At 45.3% G+C, this 17,805-nt stretch overlaps 1 protein-coding gene across 1 annotated transcript; it reads left to right on the top strand.

The window, feature by feature from the left end:
• Positions 1-345: 345 nt before the first annotated feature.
• On the top strand, positions 346-12,376 carry kif3b (kinesin family member 3B). Its single transcript, XM_012877565.3, has 9 exons — positions 346-491; positions 2,370-3,849; positions 3,943-4,044; positions 6,666-6,788; positions 7,026-7,144; positions 7,435-7,551; positions 8,559-8,664; positions 9,780-9,991; positions 10,109-12,376. The coding sequence occupies exons 2-9, from the start codon at positions 2,458-2,460 to the stop codon at positions 10,212-10,214; spliced, it is 2,277 nt and encodes a 758-aa protein (XP_012733019.2). The 5' UTR covers positions 346-491; positions 2,370-2,457; the 3' UTR covers positions 10,215-12,376.
• The last annotated feature ends 5,429 nt before the right edge of the window (positions 12,377-17,805 follow it).

Genomic DNA, 17,805 nt, shown 5'->3' with positions numbered 1-17,805 from the left:
TATATGATTTGTGTGTTTATTATATTAATATGTAACTGCAAAATATATTACTACATGTATATATCTCATCCAGTTTGACTTCAGTTTAAATTTTTTGATTCTGAATAAATATGTGTAATCTAACTGAAAGGTCACGAGCATTGTGAACATACGATTAAATGAGATCTGAGCTGCCTCCAGTTCATTCTGACAGCCATAGACATAAATATGTCTATGCTGGCAGCAGCTGTCTGATCTGTGGTCTGACCCAAGATGGCCGCCCTACAGGCACGTCGGTCTAGTGGCCGGCAGCGTCCAATGGGGCGTCTACGTATATAATGTCTATGGCCGAGACGCTCTCAGCCCGACTACCGTAAACACCCGAAGAGAGACGCAGCTCTCTCCCGTGCTCGGCTGCTTCTCTCAGGCTACAGCGGGATTGTTGTCAGGCAACCAGGGCAGGGCTCCCTTGGTGGGAATGGAAGTTGTGGACTGATCGACGCCGCTCACCGGTAAATCTGAACTGATAGTCGGCGGCTTGGTGTTCGTCTTTGACCCCTGCGGTAGTGCGTCTCCGAGGGGGAGGGGGGCTATCCAGGCGCTGCCGTCGGGCTGGAAGCCGAGGTTCCCCTCGGTGTGTTTGGCGTTGCTAGGCCGGTGCTGCTCTCTCTCCCCGGGCTGCCGCTACCCTAAGCTAGCGCTAGCTGCGCCGCTGCACCGGTCGGCCGCTCGTTTCGGCCGTTAATGGAAGCGGTAGCTACGGCCAGCAAACTGCTGTCACTCCTCTCTGCCTCGGTTAGCTCCCGCAGGGCTGGATGGGACCGAGTTAACCGCTAGTGACTGTAGGCATGGATGGACGAGCAGCTTACTCCAACCCCTTCATTTCCCCTGGATGTTGTGTCTGTATGAGTTTTTACTGAGCGCTCTGTAAAAGTCTTCCCATTCCCTTCCTTAACGTTTTTATTCCACACAGCAAAGATATTATATCAGTTTATTTACGGGCAGGTCTTTTAAAAGTCGTTGTGTTTTACTCTATTTCAGTCTCACGGCCCGTATTTTCAGAGTGATGTCTGTTTCGTTTGCTTTTTAAGCCGCTGATCGCTGACTCATTCAGGCACAAACAGGCTGTGAAACTCCGGGGAGGAACCAGGATCCCCCTGAGGAAGCGACCCATGGACGGCTCTGTGACCAGCAGCCCGTCACAAAGACCCAGCTTATCCCAGAGACGCTTCTCTTGCTCTCAGGTCCAACCCTGCTGTTCTAGTTTTAAACAGAAAAAGTTAAAACAGAAAAAAAACATGCTGCAGGTTCTTCACACAGGCAGCCGGGTTGAATCCAACTGCATAAGAAGGACTGGAGGATTTTGGCCTCCTGTGGACTGCTCTCCATTTTCTGAAATGCTGCGTCAGTTTGAAACCAAATCTTGTGGCTTTCAGAAAATGTTTGACCAAAACAGTTGGGGATCATTCATCCATTATCTGTGCCGGCTTTTTCGTGCAGGGTTATGGGGGGCTATCTTCAGCGGGAGAGAGGCGGGGTCCCCCATGGACAGGTTGTCAGTCCGGCACAGAGACACGAGGATCATGCACACACTCACACCTAAGGGCACTTTAGAGCTAAGCTAACTGTCATGTTTTTGGGCTGTGGGAGGAAGCTGGAGTACCCGGAGAGAACCCACCCATGCACAGAGAGAACATGCAAACTCCACCCAGAAAGACCCCAGGCCTAACCCTGCCTACGGCGCCACTGTGCAGCATCTTGAGGATCATCAAGGTGTTACTGTAACAAAGCTGAGGCGGGCCTTTGAGTTCTTGTTTTTTTTTTTTTTTGGCCGTTGGTGGTTTTGGGCTTTGAACTCTTATGTCTGTTCGCGAATGTTTCTTCATCCGTGGCACCAATTTCTGAAAATTATTACATTTTATCCGTGGCGGGTGATAACTCTTACCCTCACTGGAGTGCTGTAGCCGTAGAACCGACTTGTTCAACTCTTTGCAGACCAGGAGACAAGTGTACGCTCCTTTGACAAGGCTGGTTAGTATGAGGATCTGTTTTTCAGCCTGCAGTCTGAGCGCACGCTTTTCTAGCTAGAAACAACCCTGGAGTAAATATTTAGTGAGCAGCTATGCTGTGGTAGAGCTGTGGCGGTTAGGGTTGTCACAGATCTGCTCAAATAGAGTAAATTAGTAAAAACACCTGGAGTTGGTGTGATCGGTTCCTAACCCTGGAGTTAGATTACATCAGAGAGGTCCTGTTAAAGTACTTCTCATTTGGGCCAAATGCTTCCTCTGAAAGTGGTCAGGTTTTAGGCTGAAAACGAGCGAAAAAGCAGCCGAAGTTTGGAAGAAACGCTAAAATGTTACTGACACCAACGACTCCCTGTGTGTGCCCAGCTCGTTTAGGTGAGGCGTCGCTGCAGCCGTGTCCAGAGGACCAAGACCAGAGGTGCCGAGGGGCGAGGACCAGCCGCCGCTTCCCAACATGTCCAAGGCCAAGAGCTCCGAGTCCGTCAAGGTGGTGGTCCGCTGTCGTCCGATGAACGACAAAGAGAAGGCCTCGAAATTTGACCGGGTGGTTTCCGTGGACGTCAAGCTGGGCCAGATTCTGGTGAGGAACCCCCGGGAAGCCAGCGAACTCCCCAAAGTCTTCACCTTCGACTCGGTTTACGACTCTAACTCCAAACAAATAGACCTGTACGACGAAACCTTCCGGCCTCTGGTCGATTCCGTCCTCCTTGGCTTCAACGGGACCATCTTCGCTTACGGCCAGACGGGGACAGGAAAGACGTACACCATGGAGGGAGTGCGGAACGACCCAGAGAGGCGCGGGGTCATCCCCAACTCCTTTGAGCACATATTCACGCACATCTCCCGCTCCCAGAACCAGCAGTACCTGGTCAGAGCGTCGTACCTGGAGATCTACCAGGAGGAGATCCGGGACCTGCTCTCCAAGGACCAGTCCCACCGCCTGGAGCTGCGCGAGAGGCCCGACACCGGCGTGTACGTCAAGGACCTGTCGTCGTTCGTCACAAAGAGCGCGCGGGAGATCGAGCACGTGATGAACGTGGGCAACCAGAACCGCTCGGTGGGCTCCACCAACATGAACGAGCACAGTTCCCGCTCGCACGCCATCTTCGTCATCACGGTGGAGTGCAGCGAGCTGGGCGTGGACGGAGAGAACCACATCCGGGTGGGGAAGCTCAACCTGGTGGACCTGGCGGGGAGCGAAAGGCAGACCAAGACGGGCGCCCAGGGCGAGAGACTGAAGGAGGCCACCAAGATAAACCTGTCCCTCTCTGCCCTGGGCAATGTCATATCCGCCCTGGTGGACGGCAGGAGCAGCCACGTCCCCTACCGCGACTCCAAACTGACCCGCCTGCTGCAGGACTCCCTGGGGGGCAACGCCCGCACGGTGATGGTGGCCAACGTCGGCCCCGCGTCCTACAACGTGGAGGAGACGCTGACCACGCTGCGCTACGCCAACCGGGCCAAGAACATCAAGAACAAGCCGCACATCAACGAGGACCCCAAGGACGCCCTGCTGCGCGAGTTCCAGGAGGAGATCGCCAAGCTCAAGGAGCAGCTGGAGAAGCGCGTGGGCAAGAAGAAGAGGAGGAGGCAGAGGAAGAGGGCGGGGGAAGGAGGCGACGGCGAGGACGGGGAGGACGGAGAGACGGAGGAGGACGACGAAGAAGAAGCAGGCGACTACTGGAGGGAGCAGCAGGAGAAGCTGGAGCGGGAGAAGAAGGCCGTCCTGGAGGACCACAGCCTGGTGGCCGAGGAGAAGGAGCGGCTGCTCAGGGAGAAGGAGAAGAAGATGGAAGACCTGAGGAGAGAGCGAGAAGTCGGAGAGATGCTCGCCGCTAAAGTTAAGGTAAGCGGGGGGGAAAAAAGCGCCTGTGAGACCTGTACTGTGGGAGCTCTGCTTTTCTCTCCGTTCGTCTTTTTAACGTTGTGCCTCATCTAGGCGATGGAGAGCAAGCTCCTCGTCGGTGGGAAAAATATCGTGGATCACACCAACGAGCAGCAGAGGATGCTGGAGATGAGGAGGCAGGAAATCGCTGAACAGGTACATAAAAAAATAAGCAAAGAAAAAACGGCAAAGTAAAGGGGAGTTTTTACAATCTGACCCATCCTAAAGTCACCGTGTTTATTACAACGCTGTGTGCTTATCATCCCACGCTTTAGGATGAAAAGAGTTCAGAAAAAAAAAACAAATTAGAAACCTGCTCATACAGTCTCATGTTCCTCAGCAGAAGCTAGTAAGAAACATGTAAATTTAACGCAGGGGTTTCCCTAAATCTTCTGCTCTATGGCGCCCTAAACAGCAAGTAATGCTACTAAATATGCAAAGAACAATGTGCTTTTCTGATATTTTTCTCACTTTTATTCCCTATTCAATAATTATTACAATTGTTTTGGCATCAGAATATTAACTAACATATTCTATTGTCATGTCCATTATATTCTCCCTGAATAATAAACCTTTCAACAAACTGTTGATGACATGAACAGAAGAAAAGAAATCAAACCTGTGCGTGTAGTGGGAGGGCGGGGCTTAAGGTGGTCCAGGGGCGTACGTCATGCTCCATTATTTTTCTGAGGACCAGCTAGTAGCCCCTGGCAGCCCCCGCTTTGAGATAAACTGATATAAAGCACCTGTCTCACAAAGAAAAACAGGGAAATGTAAAGTAAAGAGTGGACAAAGAAGCTGAAAGCTTTTACTCTCAGGCCCACCTGTCTTCCTACCCTCTGCTCTAACCTCTAACCCTGACTTCCCCAAACATTAGCCTTTAATACAACTTATTCTGGTGAGATGTTCCATTTCAAAGGTTTTATCATCTGATTCTCAGTCGTGAACCAGAAGAGAACTTGGAAAAGTTTTCCTTGGTGTTGCATGTGCTGACTGGGCAGAAGGGGACCATTGAACAGAGCAGGAAGGGGTGCAGACCGGTGGGTCTCTGTGTGACCCTGACAGTCTGCCGGTTGATATATCGTTGGATTGAAGGCCAGTGAGCAGCTCTTCCTGCTGCTAGTCCATCGTTGGAGCAGCAGTCTGAGCCACGCATGAAAAGAGGGAGGCGGTGCAGACCTGGTGTCTGGTGCCGCCACAGATCTACCCACCGTGCTAGTACTGAGTGTGAATCCCGGCCTTAAGTCTTCAAGGCGTAGAATCAGCCAGAAGTCAAACATTCCTCACAGACCTGGGTCAATACTGGCATGATGGGAAACAGCTGAGGACGGGAATTTCCTGTTCCAGCGTAGGTCAGCGACGCTCCGTTGGATTGATGTCTGATGACTGAATGCCTTCCCAGTAGAGGGAACGGATGTGTGTTCAGAGATGGTAAAACCAAATAATTCCTTTGTTTGGGATGCAGTCCTGCCAAATGGCTGTGTGTATAAATCCTTAAAAGATGGAACAGTTTCTGTCTGGCACCAACAACCACGCCGTGCTCAAAGGCACTTCAGTCTCCTTCCCCCTCCCATTCTGATGCTCCCTTTAGACACCCAGACGTCTAAATGCATGGAGATGCTGCCACATGATTGGCTGATTCCCCGCTTGTCTCATCAGGCAATTCACCCGGCGTACCTGATAAACTGGATGTGAGTGCCTCCTACCACAGCTAGCTTCTCTCCTCACAGCCAGGTCCAGATGTGCTGCAGGAGTTAAGCTTGACCTGCATCTGGCAGGTCTGCCTGGATCATCGGTTCCAACTGGATGAAAAGTAGACCATTTATTTAAAGGCTGAGGTGTACAGTCAGTCATGTTAGCCTGGGTGCATGTAGTCAGTGGGATATATGCTGATGCTGTGTGGGACTGGCAGGTGACAGAAATGAGTAGTTTGTCAGTAATCTCCCTGCCTTTGCAGACGGGCAGATCTCCTGTTTTTACCTTAAACCTACCATTGCAAGGTGGCCATTACACAGTTCTACAAATTATTATGCATAATATATTTCTTCCTCGTCCCTAGGGAGCAAATGAAGAAAGCCAGTGGGGTAACGGCAGTTTAGAAACGACTTAAAATGACATGGCAATAAACGGATGAGACGGCTCTGAATAAATGAGCAGGACAAATGATCACAAACAGTTTTCAGCTTGTTTTAGCCTCTGCCTGATATTATCAAACTGCGATCATTGAGTGAAATGTTGTAATCAGATGCTCGGGTTCAAAGCTTCTCTGCTGTCCCCTCTGCATGTCACTTAACCCCTGCCACTGCTTTTTCAACCTGGAAATAAAATGGATCGGTTGGCAGTTGGCAGTTCATCTACAGAACATGCCTATAACTTTGAAGATGGATTATTTTCTTTCCATTGCGAAAAAAGGAACAGAAAACTTTAGCGTTGAACCTGTTGAGCCCCTAAATTCAGTACTTCTAGGAGCTTTTTGCTGCTGGCTTTAGATCAGTCTTCACTTCTGTCCATTCCTCAAGGCTAAACTACTCCAGCCTCTGCATGGTTTTCTCATTCTGAACAGAGATTATGAAGTCCAACCACAGATTAATCAATCGGATTGAGGTGTGGACTTTGACTAGGCCATTCCAACACATTTATACGTTTCCCCTTGAAGGACTCGAGGGCTGTTTTAGCACTCCATACTATGGGGAGTTGCCCAGGTGCATTTGGAAAACTCAAAACATGCCTTATTGTTTTTAACACTAACTAATAGCTTTATTTCTGGCCACTCACAGAAACGGAGAGAGAGGGAGATGCAGCAGCAGGTGGAGAGTCGCGATGAAGAGACTCTGGAGCTGAAGGAGACCTACAGCTCCCTGCAGCAGGAGGTTGACATCAAAACCAAGAAGCTGAAAAAGGTAGCAGCTGAAGACGATACTTTCAATCCAACAGACCGAATCACAATGTAGCGGCAGAATAAATCTGCGTAATGTATCCAAATCTTGTTCTTAAGATTACTAATGATTATTACATCTTGATGGCTGTTTTTTGATGTTACCCTTGATCTTTGATCTTAAGGTAAATTCTGCACAGAAACACTTTGAAGTCTTTTAGGCCCGGCTAACCTCGGCTTTCGGATCTTGTCCGTCCCGCAGCTGTTTTCCAAGCTGCAGGCAGTGAAGGCAGAAATTCAAGACACCCAGGAGGCGCACATCAAGGAGCGCCAGGACCATGAGCAGAACCAGAACGAGCTCACCAGGGACCTTAAACTCAAGTACGCAACACATTTCTATCCAGAGTGTGGTCCACAGTTCTCATGTGCATGAAACCATCAGCATTTTAAGCTTTTAAGGATTTCTTTAAAGGTATTTACTTGGATGATTTTGCGAGACACAACTGCACTAATTTCTACAAATACAATCTGGATGTGCAAATCTGAATGTATGGTTCAGATCCATGAGCTTTACTGGAACCGCGTTTCACACATTAATGGTCATCTGTTTGTTTTATGCTCAAAGGTCCTTTAGCCTTTATCTCCAAGAAATCCAAATGTTTTTCTTTCAGACATCTGATCATTGAAAACTTTATTCCACTGGAAGAGAAGAACAAAATCCTCAACAGGGCTTTCTACGACGATGAGGATGAGAGCTGGAAAATGAAGCCCATCACCCGCATTGAGGAGTAAGTGACAGAAGGCTCTGAGGTTGGCTTGACTCCTTCATAAAGTTAGTGAGAGCTCACCTTCATTGGACAAACGTGGACAGACATTAAGTTCAAATATTTCTTTTTTTACACGTCAGAAGCAATTGTTTGCTAGTTAAACGAGCTGATTAGTCCGTCAGAGACTGCTTAAAGGCTCAGGAAACCTTCAGAGGTGTTTTGAGTTGATTATCTGGTCAGGACATGACACCATGAGTTTTCAATAAAGAACTTTTTCACAATATTTTCATTTTCTCAGACACAGAATTTTGGGTTTTCATTACCTGTAGCTATAATCTTCAAAATGACAAGAAACAACAGATAGCTCTATGTGTAATGATTTTGTGTAATATAGGGCTGGATGATAATTCAATAACAATATATATCGATCCATAGACGTATATCGATGATAGAAAAAAAGGTCCATAAAAAGTTCAATAGAAGCACAGTTTTCCTTCCTTTTGCATTCTAGCCTATCATGTAGGTTAATATTACATTCTACTAACCAATCACTAAAGCAGACCCAGAATGCACTGCCCCCTTCAAAGAGTTCAGAGAACACGTGTTCCTTTTCCTTTTTTTAAAAAAGTTGCAGTTTTGGTAAAAAGTTGGTTGAATAAAGGGTTAAGAGTTTAAATTCAGTGTTTGTGTGTTCTGTATTTAAAATAAGTCACTATACAAAAGCATAAAATGGCCAGGGCTGCATTTAAAATATATATTTTGAATTTGTTGATAATTATCTATATCGCTCAATATGATTTCTAGTTTGTTGATATGCTTTTTTATCTATATCGTCCAGACCTAATGTAATATAAGAGTTCCACTTTTTGAGAGGCTGGCAAAATTATTGCACTTTACATTTTTTTTAGATGTACCTGTAGTATGTAAACCTCTGACTCTCATTTTTCAGGCATTTAGTCCCTCAGTTAGAAACTATTGTATCCAGTGTATGTATGCCCAGTTTTATTGTTCTGCCCTCTGTGCCTCAGTGACCATCAGATGATGTCCAGGCCTCCGTCTGCTGTCGGCTACAGGAGACCTCTCAGTCATCACGCTCAAATCGCCATGAAGATCAAGCCTGACATGAGATACAAAGTGAGCTGCCTCTCTTTTTCTTTTGGCACAAATATCAGCGATGATCATGTTTTCACGTCGACATGGAGCCACGAGTCCAAGTCAGGTCCAAAGTCTTATGATTTCATCAAGTTGGGTCTACAGTTATTACATGTTTGACAGGAGTCTGACTCAGTACTAGTCACATGACTCCAGTCCATGTCTCTGCCATGTACTGTTTGTTCTATGTATGCTCCCAGTGGATTGTTAAAGCACCTTTTTGCATGAGCTTCTGCATCAGTGCAGCATGGCATGCAGCAGATGAGCCTGAGGCGCAGTTCAAGTGTTCAAGAAGTCCAAGTTGCTTTAATAGTGGCCTTCAGCTGATCTGCGTTGTTTAATCTGGTGTCTCATCTTCCTCCTGACGATAGTAAAAAGTTCTGCTGGAGGTTTCTTCCTGTTAAAGGGGAGTTTTCCTCTCCACTGTCGCTACAGGCATGCTCTGTATGGGGGGGATTGCTGCAAAACCAACTGTCCACTGTGGCTCCAGGCTGATCCAGGAGGAGCAAATGCTGCAAGACAATGACGTGATGCAACCTGCTGGATTTCCTTAGAGAGAAACGTTTAACCAATCTGTCTGGATGACTATTTAAATAAAGTGAACCAAAATGAAGTATATCATGTATTTAAATGACATCTTTTATTTTGTCTAAGTTTCTAAATGTTAGTCATGAAGATTTAGGTTGTTTGGTTACTGGCATCAGGAGCATTTTATATCAGGGTCTTGAACAGTAAAGCTAAAGTAAACATTGCACAAACTTAATAAAGCTGTCGAAGATTAAAAACTGCGCTAGAGAATCGATCCTGATTCAATTCTCCCACTCATTGGAGCTTTGAAACGGTACCACTGATGGTTCAGATGCTAAAACCAGCCATGAAGCAGCCTTTTAGCAGACTGCTGATATCTCAGACAGACATCAGTGCTGTGTTTGAGGTGTGGAACATACAGGTGGTGAAACCTGACTTCTGTCCAAACACTGGAAGGGAAATACTTTGTAGTCAGATGTTCTGGAAACTGTCAGAAAACATCTAGACATTGGAGTGTGGGAATGCTCTCTTTTCTGAGTGACGTGTGTGTGTGTGTTGGGTTCCCTCAGGCTGAAAACATCCTGCTGCTGGACATGGACCTTCCCGCACGGACCACCAAAGAGTACCAGGAGCCAGTTATCGCCCCCAAGGTGGCAGCTGCCCTGGAGGACGCTCTGAGAGACGAGGATGAGATCCAGGTAGATGCCTCTGGCTTCCACGGCAGCTTGGGACCAACCCCGCCTGCCAGCGCCAGCGGCAGCATCAAGAAACCAAAGTCTGGGTAAGAACAGCCGCTGCCACATTCAGCTCTTAGGAAGTCTCACATTTTGCGCTAGCTTTCAGGAAGGAAAGCTCTTTTTAACGCCGACGCCTTCTTCCACTGCTCTCTGTCTCTCAGCCGACCCAGAACAAGCAAGAAGTCGAGCACCCCGACCTCTCCCTTCAGCCCCTGCAGTCCAGGATCCCCCATTTACCCACAGTCCCGCGGCCTGGTGCCCAAGTGACGCCTCCGCCCAGCGCCGCCACCAACCGCCACCGTGCACCTTCCCACTTTAAGACTCCTAGAGGACTGGGCCGGTTTGGTCAGAGGCTGAAGCAAACCTTTAAGACTGAACGGTCTGAACCGTCACCACATCACTGTTAACGGCTGCGACGCATGAAGCCCCGCATCACGCTACACTGAGACGGCCTCTCACCACCTCTGACTGTATGTCTTAAACATCGCAGCGTTCTTAATGTGCAGACTGACCGTTTTTTTTCCCCTTGTGCTACACTGGGCTCTTTCAAAGCTGTAAATTCATGCGCGTGTAGGCGATTTTTCACTGGTTCGGCTTTGTCGCAAAAAACGTTCTTTTATCGGCCGCCAAGCTCGTTTGCTAAAGATGAAGCCGGAGCTGTCGTTTTGATTGTATCTGAGAGGGGGAGAGAGCAGAAGACGCAACGGTTGCTGTCATCAATAGAAGCAGTTCTTCCTGAGGCCCAGCAGGGGGCGGAAAAGGATGGAAGCGCGCTGTGAGTTCCTGCTGGGTTGGACGCTGCTCGGTGCAGACCATCTCAGCAGGCGGCTAAAGCACCGCTTCAGATGCATCAGGGTTCCAAGGTGCCTTAAACCTGCAATCCTCAACGTCCTCGTCCTGAGCGGGGGAGCGTCTCCTCTCATTCATCCACTCACTCGCTCCATTTGGACACGGCATTCAGCCGTCCGCTGGCAGAGGGAGCATACACAGTCATGTCTCATAAAAGTACGCTCTTATTCAAGTGGTGCTGGGTAACAAAAGAATTGCAAAATGTGCTCTCAGAAAGGTGCTGAAGATAAGTGATGAAGTGACTACAGCTACGGCCCCACCAGGTTCCACCTTCAGGTAAATCAGATTAACCCCTTTTAGGTGATCCTTTCTCTCCGTGATCTGTTTAGTACGCAGACTGGTGGGGGTGGCTTGAAGTCAGCACACTAATATTAGGCCTCTGATCCACCTTGGCCTGTAGTCCCGACTCTGTCACCACTGCCAAGCGAAAAGCATGAACGAGCAGGCTATAACGAGAGAAAGACTGCAGCTACAGATACGCGCCGCTCTGTCCCCCAGTCGCCCGTCTGAGCGGAGAAACGCCATTTCTACCGCTTGAAAGGGGACGTACTTTTACTTCACCATGACTGTGCACTCCCTCTCTAATCACTTATTCATACCTCATCTACCTTCTGTATTCGTCTTCGAATGAGATCCCAGCACCCAAACTCCTCCTGCCTCTTCCACCACAGCTGGACTAAATGTGGAGTTTGCCACAAAGATCAGTGGAAACACTTGAAGGTTGCAGGCGGAAGCTCGACCTCTCTGCCTCTGTGCTACTCTGTTACTGTGAAGCGTGCGCTGTTCACTTGCTGCTACTGTGGAGGGGTCTCCAGCCCACTGTGACATGTTAACAAGCCTGGGTCAACTTGCAAACTACATCCTCTCACTTTGATATTTTCTGCTCCATTGTTTCCCCCCCGGCAGCTGAAAGCTCTCCTGCCGTTTGACCCACGCCTGCAGAGAATTTAGATATTTCACATTGTAGACTTGCTGATTGGCCATTCTTAGTCACTTTTAAACATGGGAAAGAGAAAAACAAAAAACAATAGCCTACCATATTAAGAGAAAAAGTACTTATAACTTATTGAAATCTTTCATTTTTATATGCAGATGTAGATTTAATTTTTATATACCTTTTTTTTTTCTGTGAAATACTTTTATTTTTTTTAGCTGTGTAATTTAAGGTTTAAAGGATTTATTTTAGCGTCTGACATGCAGTATGTGTGTTTTCGATTCACCGTGGCTTTTTCGTATGTTAGGTGGATAGCTATCCCACAGGTCTGAGACTGAAGTGTGTAACTGCAGAAAAATGCTGGATTCTTGAAGCGTCTCATGTAACTAACGTTGCAGATCTGTAGGCGTGTCGCATGATCTTAGCATGCTTAAGTAACACGTTTGGTTTTTTTAATGTCTTATTTTAGCGCAGCCATTCTCTGTCTGGATGTTACAGCGCTGGATCCAAACATTCTTACTTGGGTGACCAACTTTTACGCGCCGGTATCGCTGTCGAGCCAAAACCTTGATTCTGCAGTTATGTCTGTGATTGGTTGTCTTTTTCTTTGTTACTTTTTCATCATTAAAGGAATTTTAGTGAGAAACGTGGTGGTATGTGCTGTCATTAAAGAGAAGCATCCTGTAGCAGTAGCTTTTTGTTTTTCCATTCACTAGTGGCCATTTATGTAAAATGGGTTAATGACGTGTGGTGAAGTTGTGAGGAAAACTGCAGTACCACTACGGTCCAGTGAGTGGTGGCAAAAAGCACAGGTCAAACAGACAATGGCAGACTGAGAAGCTGTATCCTGAAAAAAAAGAAAAAAGAAAAAAGAAGCTGTATCCTGTCCTCCTGCCACTTACCCGAACTCTGGATAAAACAGGATGGACAATTTCTGCTGATGGTGTTACTCCTCCTTAACCTTCTTAAGCCCTTTTACACAGATCCTACCCTATCTGCCTGTTCGGATGTGCCGGGGTTTATTCTATTCTACTCCTGTTAATATAAATATATGAAAATAAAGCACAGCTTCTCTCTGCATGCGCTGAGACCGAAGTGGGGCAGAGCGGTGGAGCAGACTGACTAAAATGTCTGATACAAACTTTGCTTCACAGAGTTAAAATTAAGAGCTTTATGAGTAGGGGTTTGCCTCATCTATGGCCAGAATAACCAGGGGGATTTATCAGTACAATACTGAAAACTTTTGATGGCAGCAAAATTATCTATAGATTATAGAATATTTGCGCTAAGCAGATTTGACTCCGCTTTCTCTACTCCATCTGCCGTGGATGAAAAGCAGAGCCAGTTTGTAACGATCTGATTTAGGTTATTAAATAAAGTGCACCCATCTGTAGTTTGTAAATAATAAGTTTACAAGTCCACAAATTTAGGTTTAGATGATAGGTCTGTTTTAGGGAAATGTGTGTTTTCTGTGAACAAGGAAAATGAAAGGCCTCCATTTGATCATTAGTACTAAAATATCAGTCTAGTTACAGAGCTGTGGCAAAAAAGTTTACAATTGACTTAAAACGCAGAAAACTTGATATCTGGTATATACAGATATTCCCCACAAATTTAGTAAGCACCTTATATTAACTTTTCAGCCACAACAGATCCAGTCTGCGAGAAATCCCAGATGTTCTGGCTGGTTCCCCCTGCAGACCAACCTGCCAGCGGGTCTCTGCAGCTCCCGATAAGTCCGAGCAGAATTATAACTGATTCATGATTATGATGAACTGACTGCACAGATGACTTTTGGAGGTGTACTTTCTCACATAAAATCATCTTAAAACTACTTTTTGTGATAAATTAAGATTATAAAATGTATAGGTTTGTATACTCTTCATCTCCTTTCTTCCCCTTTGTGGTGGACAGTTTTTCTTGCTGCACGCAACCCCACCCCCTTAACAAGCCCTGGTAAAGCAGAGCAAAGAGCTGGGTCGCTTGAGGGTCCAAAGCCCCATGAAAGTCAAATTAGTTGGGTAAATGTGTGGAAATGATACCTGCTTTTTGAAAAGCAGCAGGCTTCTCAAAAGCTCCCGGCTTTTGAGCGGCAATGGAAAAGGGGCTAATAAAGAAATGAATTCCAAAGTTTAAGAATGTTACAGGATTCCAAAACAATGTGAGGGGCTCTGAGTATCGCATTACAAAGATTTTTTTTTTTTTTTTTACATTAATCAGGAATGATATTTTTAGTATTAGTTAAACCCTTCTCTTAATTACAAGTAGGAAATACTCTTGGCACCACAGTAATTAAGCCTTGCTTAAAATTGTGGACTTGCTCTTGTATTTTGATGATTTACCTTTGGTGATGAGCTCCATGTCTTTGAGGTTGGAAGGTGTCCTAGCCATCACCCTAATCTTGAGGTTCTCTCACAGACACTGAATTAGATTAAAGTCTGGACAGTGGGTACAAATATATTTGGGTTTAAATGTCCACCGGATATATGTCTTGTACGGATAAACTCCATACAAGACATATAATACACATGGTGAAGATGATTATCTGAAGTTCCACTCAAGCTTCCTCTTTTAACTTTCCCCAATCATTTTCTATGTAAGTTATCACTAAGGATGTAATATACTTTTTTTGGCCACTACCAAAAGAGCCCATTAGGTTCACCTTTTCATCCTCTGCCTTATTCTAATGGAATTTTTTTTATTAATAGAAGTGCATCTTAATTGATAAAAATATTAAAATGAATTTTTTACTCATTTTACTAAGAGAAACAATATATCACACAGACTGATGTTTTTTAAGCCTTTATGTTAGTCATAATGTGTTTCTGCTTACTGCTGATAAAAACATGAGATTTAAGATTAGCATATTACAGCACAACAATAAAAACATTTTTAATGTGGTAATGTGGATTTAATGAGAAGTTAGTTCAATATCGGCACACAGGCTGTTATTTTCAAAAAGTACTTTTGATTGTCAGATTAAACAGGTGACTACGACTGGCTACTCCAACAGAAAATAATCCTGAAGCTGATTGTTCTTTCGCCATCAGTTGTTTTAGCGGAACCACCACTGACCTCTGCCGCCTCTCCACATGCTGCTTGCACAGGTCCCATCAAAGCAGGTGGTCTGCTCCTTGACCTGGATCGTTCCTGGTGGACACAGCCAACCAGGGAGGCCTTTGATTGGTTTCTGGCCAAGAACCATGGGCAAAAAGTCAATGCTGGTTTTCAAGCTGTGCCCTGGGATCCTAACTGTCTGGTGCGCAACACCCCTAAACACATCTCTCTATATGTAAAGCACCTGATCAAGATGAAAAACACCAGCTCACCGTTTAACACCAGATGCCACAGCAGCTGGAATCCCAGGTTGCTGTTCCAGTAGTAACCCTGTAAGTCTTCCCAGCATTAAGTCCCAGAATGCACCTTTAACAAAAACGGAAATCAAGCAAAAGGAGACTGTTCATAAGGCAGCAGAAAAAACAACCACCACCTGTAAAAAAGTAACCAGGAACTGTGTTGTTAGTGGTCAACCAGAGTCCTGTTTCTGAGGGATTGCTGCAAAGCCATGAACAATGCAGACGACTGTCCCTGTGGCTCTACGCTCTTTCATGAGGAGGGAATGCTGCTTGTCAAGACTTGATGCAATGTATTGGGTTTCCTTAGAGAGGAAACTTTTTGACCAATCTGTATGACTTGATTGAATTTGACTATGTAAAATGCCTTGAGATGACATTTATCATGAATTGGCACTATGTAAATACATTTAAATTGAATTGTTTCCACAAGGATGGGTCCACAGTTCAGTTTTTAATCAGTCTGGCAATGTGAAATAATTTTACTGCTCCAAAAAGGTCAACCCACGGAGCAGAGGGTCCGACAGATCAGTGGATACCATTTGTTGTCTTTGCCGGCAAACATTTTCTCATAAGAGAGTAAGTAAAAAAAAAAAAAAAAGTAAGGCAGCAAAGCAGCTCTGCAGAATCAAGGCAAGTTATGGAAGAGCATCTCTCTGGGCGTCTTTGCAGGTTCTGCAACAAGCCTCTCAAACAGGACCCAGAGAGTCCACACATTCACACCTACTGTGGCCAGAAAATCTATTTACCGTCCTGCTAAAAGGTTTCCCAGACTGTACCTGTTTTTATAAAATTTTCTACAATTGAATAAAAACAAGCGCTGTTGCCTTGCAGCAAGAAGGTTCTGGGTTCAAATCCAACCCAGGGTCTTTCTGCATGGAGTTTGCATGTTCTCCCTGTACATGCGTGGGATCTCTCCGGGTACTACGGCTTCCTCCCACAGTCCAAAAATATGACTGTTAGGCTAATTGGCTTCTATAAATTGTCCTTAGGTGTGAGTGTGTGTGTGCGTGAATGGTTGTTTGTCCTGTTTGTCTCTGTGTTGCCCTGCGATGGACTGGTGACCTGTCCAGGGTGTACCCTGCCTCTCGCCCAGTGAACGCTGGAGATAGGCACCAGCACCCCTGTGACCCCATGAGGTATTAAGTGGGTCAGAAAATGAATGTACGGATGGATGAATAAAAACAAAACTGAAGTAATAATCTAAGGACCAACAGAGGAGCGATCAAAAGTTAGCACACAGCTTCAGCTAGGAACCACAGATCAGGCCTGAAATCTGGGAGTAGTGATGGACTCAGACCTGAACCTATAAAAGACAGTTACAAAGTCTGCCTTCTAAAATCTGAAGAACATTTCCAGGATTAAAGGACTAATGTGTCAGCAGGATCTGGAAAAACTAATCCATGCGTTTATATTTAGTAGAATTGATTACTGCAACGGTGTTTTCACAGGTCTGCCTAAAAAGTGGATCAGACAGCTGCAGCTGATCCAGAACGCTGCTGCCTGCGTCCTCACTAAGACTAAGAAAGTAGAGAACCTCACCCCAGTTCTAAAGTCCTTTCACTGGCTCCCTGTATCTCAGAGAATAGACTTTAAAATACTTCTGTTAGTCTATAAATCCCTGAATAGCTTAGCTTAGCGCCCAAATACATCACAGACTTTTTATCAGTGAATCAACCCTCCAGACCACTCAGGTCTTCTGGCTCCAGCTTACTCTGCAGAACCAAAACCAGAACCAAACACGGAGAAGCAGCATTTAGTTCCTATGCTCCACTGATCTGGAACAAACATCCAGAAAACTGTAAAAGTGCTGAAAGCCTGAGTTACTTTAAATCAAGAATAAAAACACATTTGTTTAGGATTGCCTTTGACTGTTCTAGTTAAACTGTTTTACTGAAACATCAGTAGTTCAACTTTGTAGTCCAACTGTTTTTAATGTTTGCTTCTAGTTTCTATTTTCACATGTTCTATTTTGTTTCTACATTTTATTCCTACTTGCTCTGCTGTATTCAGTTGTTTCCCCCTGTATTTTAATCATGTAAATCACTTTGCACTGTCTCTGTACTGAAATGTGCTATATAAATAAATTAGCCTTGCCTTGTACCAGCCAGAGGGGATGAGCAGGTAAATGACTGGGCCGAGTTCTGCCAGTCCTCTCTCTGTGAGGCTGAGAGAAGGAGCAGATCTGACGGCCGTAGCTTTGGGGGGTTGAGTGTACATACTGTGAGTATGCTGTCGTTGGAACAACACCACATTCTTTTTAGCTCTTTTTCAGTTTTTATGTGTATTTCCATGTAGCAAACTTTTATCACCATTTACAATAAAAACTTCAAAAACTTGCTGTACAAGTTGTTGTAATCTGTATCTCTCACTTTGGCATTTTAACATTCTCTAAAATTTTACAATGTGTTTTGGATAAAGGTTTACATATGAATTACTGACTGATTAGCTAATCACTTCACATAGCCTTTAATTTCTGACATGTTTTGTCCTGTTTCCTCTGATAAGACCTTTGAGTCCTCTATGTAAGTAATCGAGTATTCTAATGAAATGATCATTGTTGTATTTGAAATTCAGTGCTGGCACATTCATATTCCTAAATTTTACATATTATGGAAAAAAGATGATTATTTTAAGGTTCATGTGTAAATAAAAGATAATTGAATTGAACCCAGCCTATTTTGTTATGGGTGTTTTGTCATAAAATTTGAATATTTTATTT

The sequence above is a fragment of the Fundulus heteroclitus genome, chromosome 1 (genome assembly GCF_011125445.2).
Source record: "Fundulus heteroclitus isolate FHET01 chromosome 1, MU-UCD_Fhet_4.1, whole genome shotgun sequence".
Classification (NCBI taxonomy): Eukaryota; Metazoa; Chordata; class Actinopteri; order Cyprinodontiformes; family Fundulidae; genus Fundulus; species Fundulus heteroclitus.
Note: the sequence above shows the minus strand (reverse complement) of the source record. Positions and strands in the feature narration are given on the sequence as shown.

Excerpts from the sequence above, each read along its gene's own strand:
- kif3b (XM_012877565.3), top strand. The coding sequence starts at position 2,458 with ATGTCCAAGGCCAAGAGCTCCGAGTCCGTCAAGGTGGTGGTCCGCTGT. Across the intron at positions 4,045-6,665 it reads GGCAGGAAATCGCTGAACAG|AAACGGAGAGAGAGGGAGAT; the intron begins GTACATAAAAAA and ends GGCCACTCACAG. Across the intron at positions 7,145-7,434 it reads ACCAGGGACCTTAAACTCAA|ACATCTGATCATTGAAAACT; the intron begins GTACGCAACACA and ends TTTTTCTTTCAG.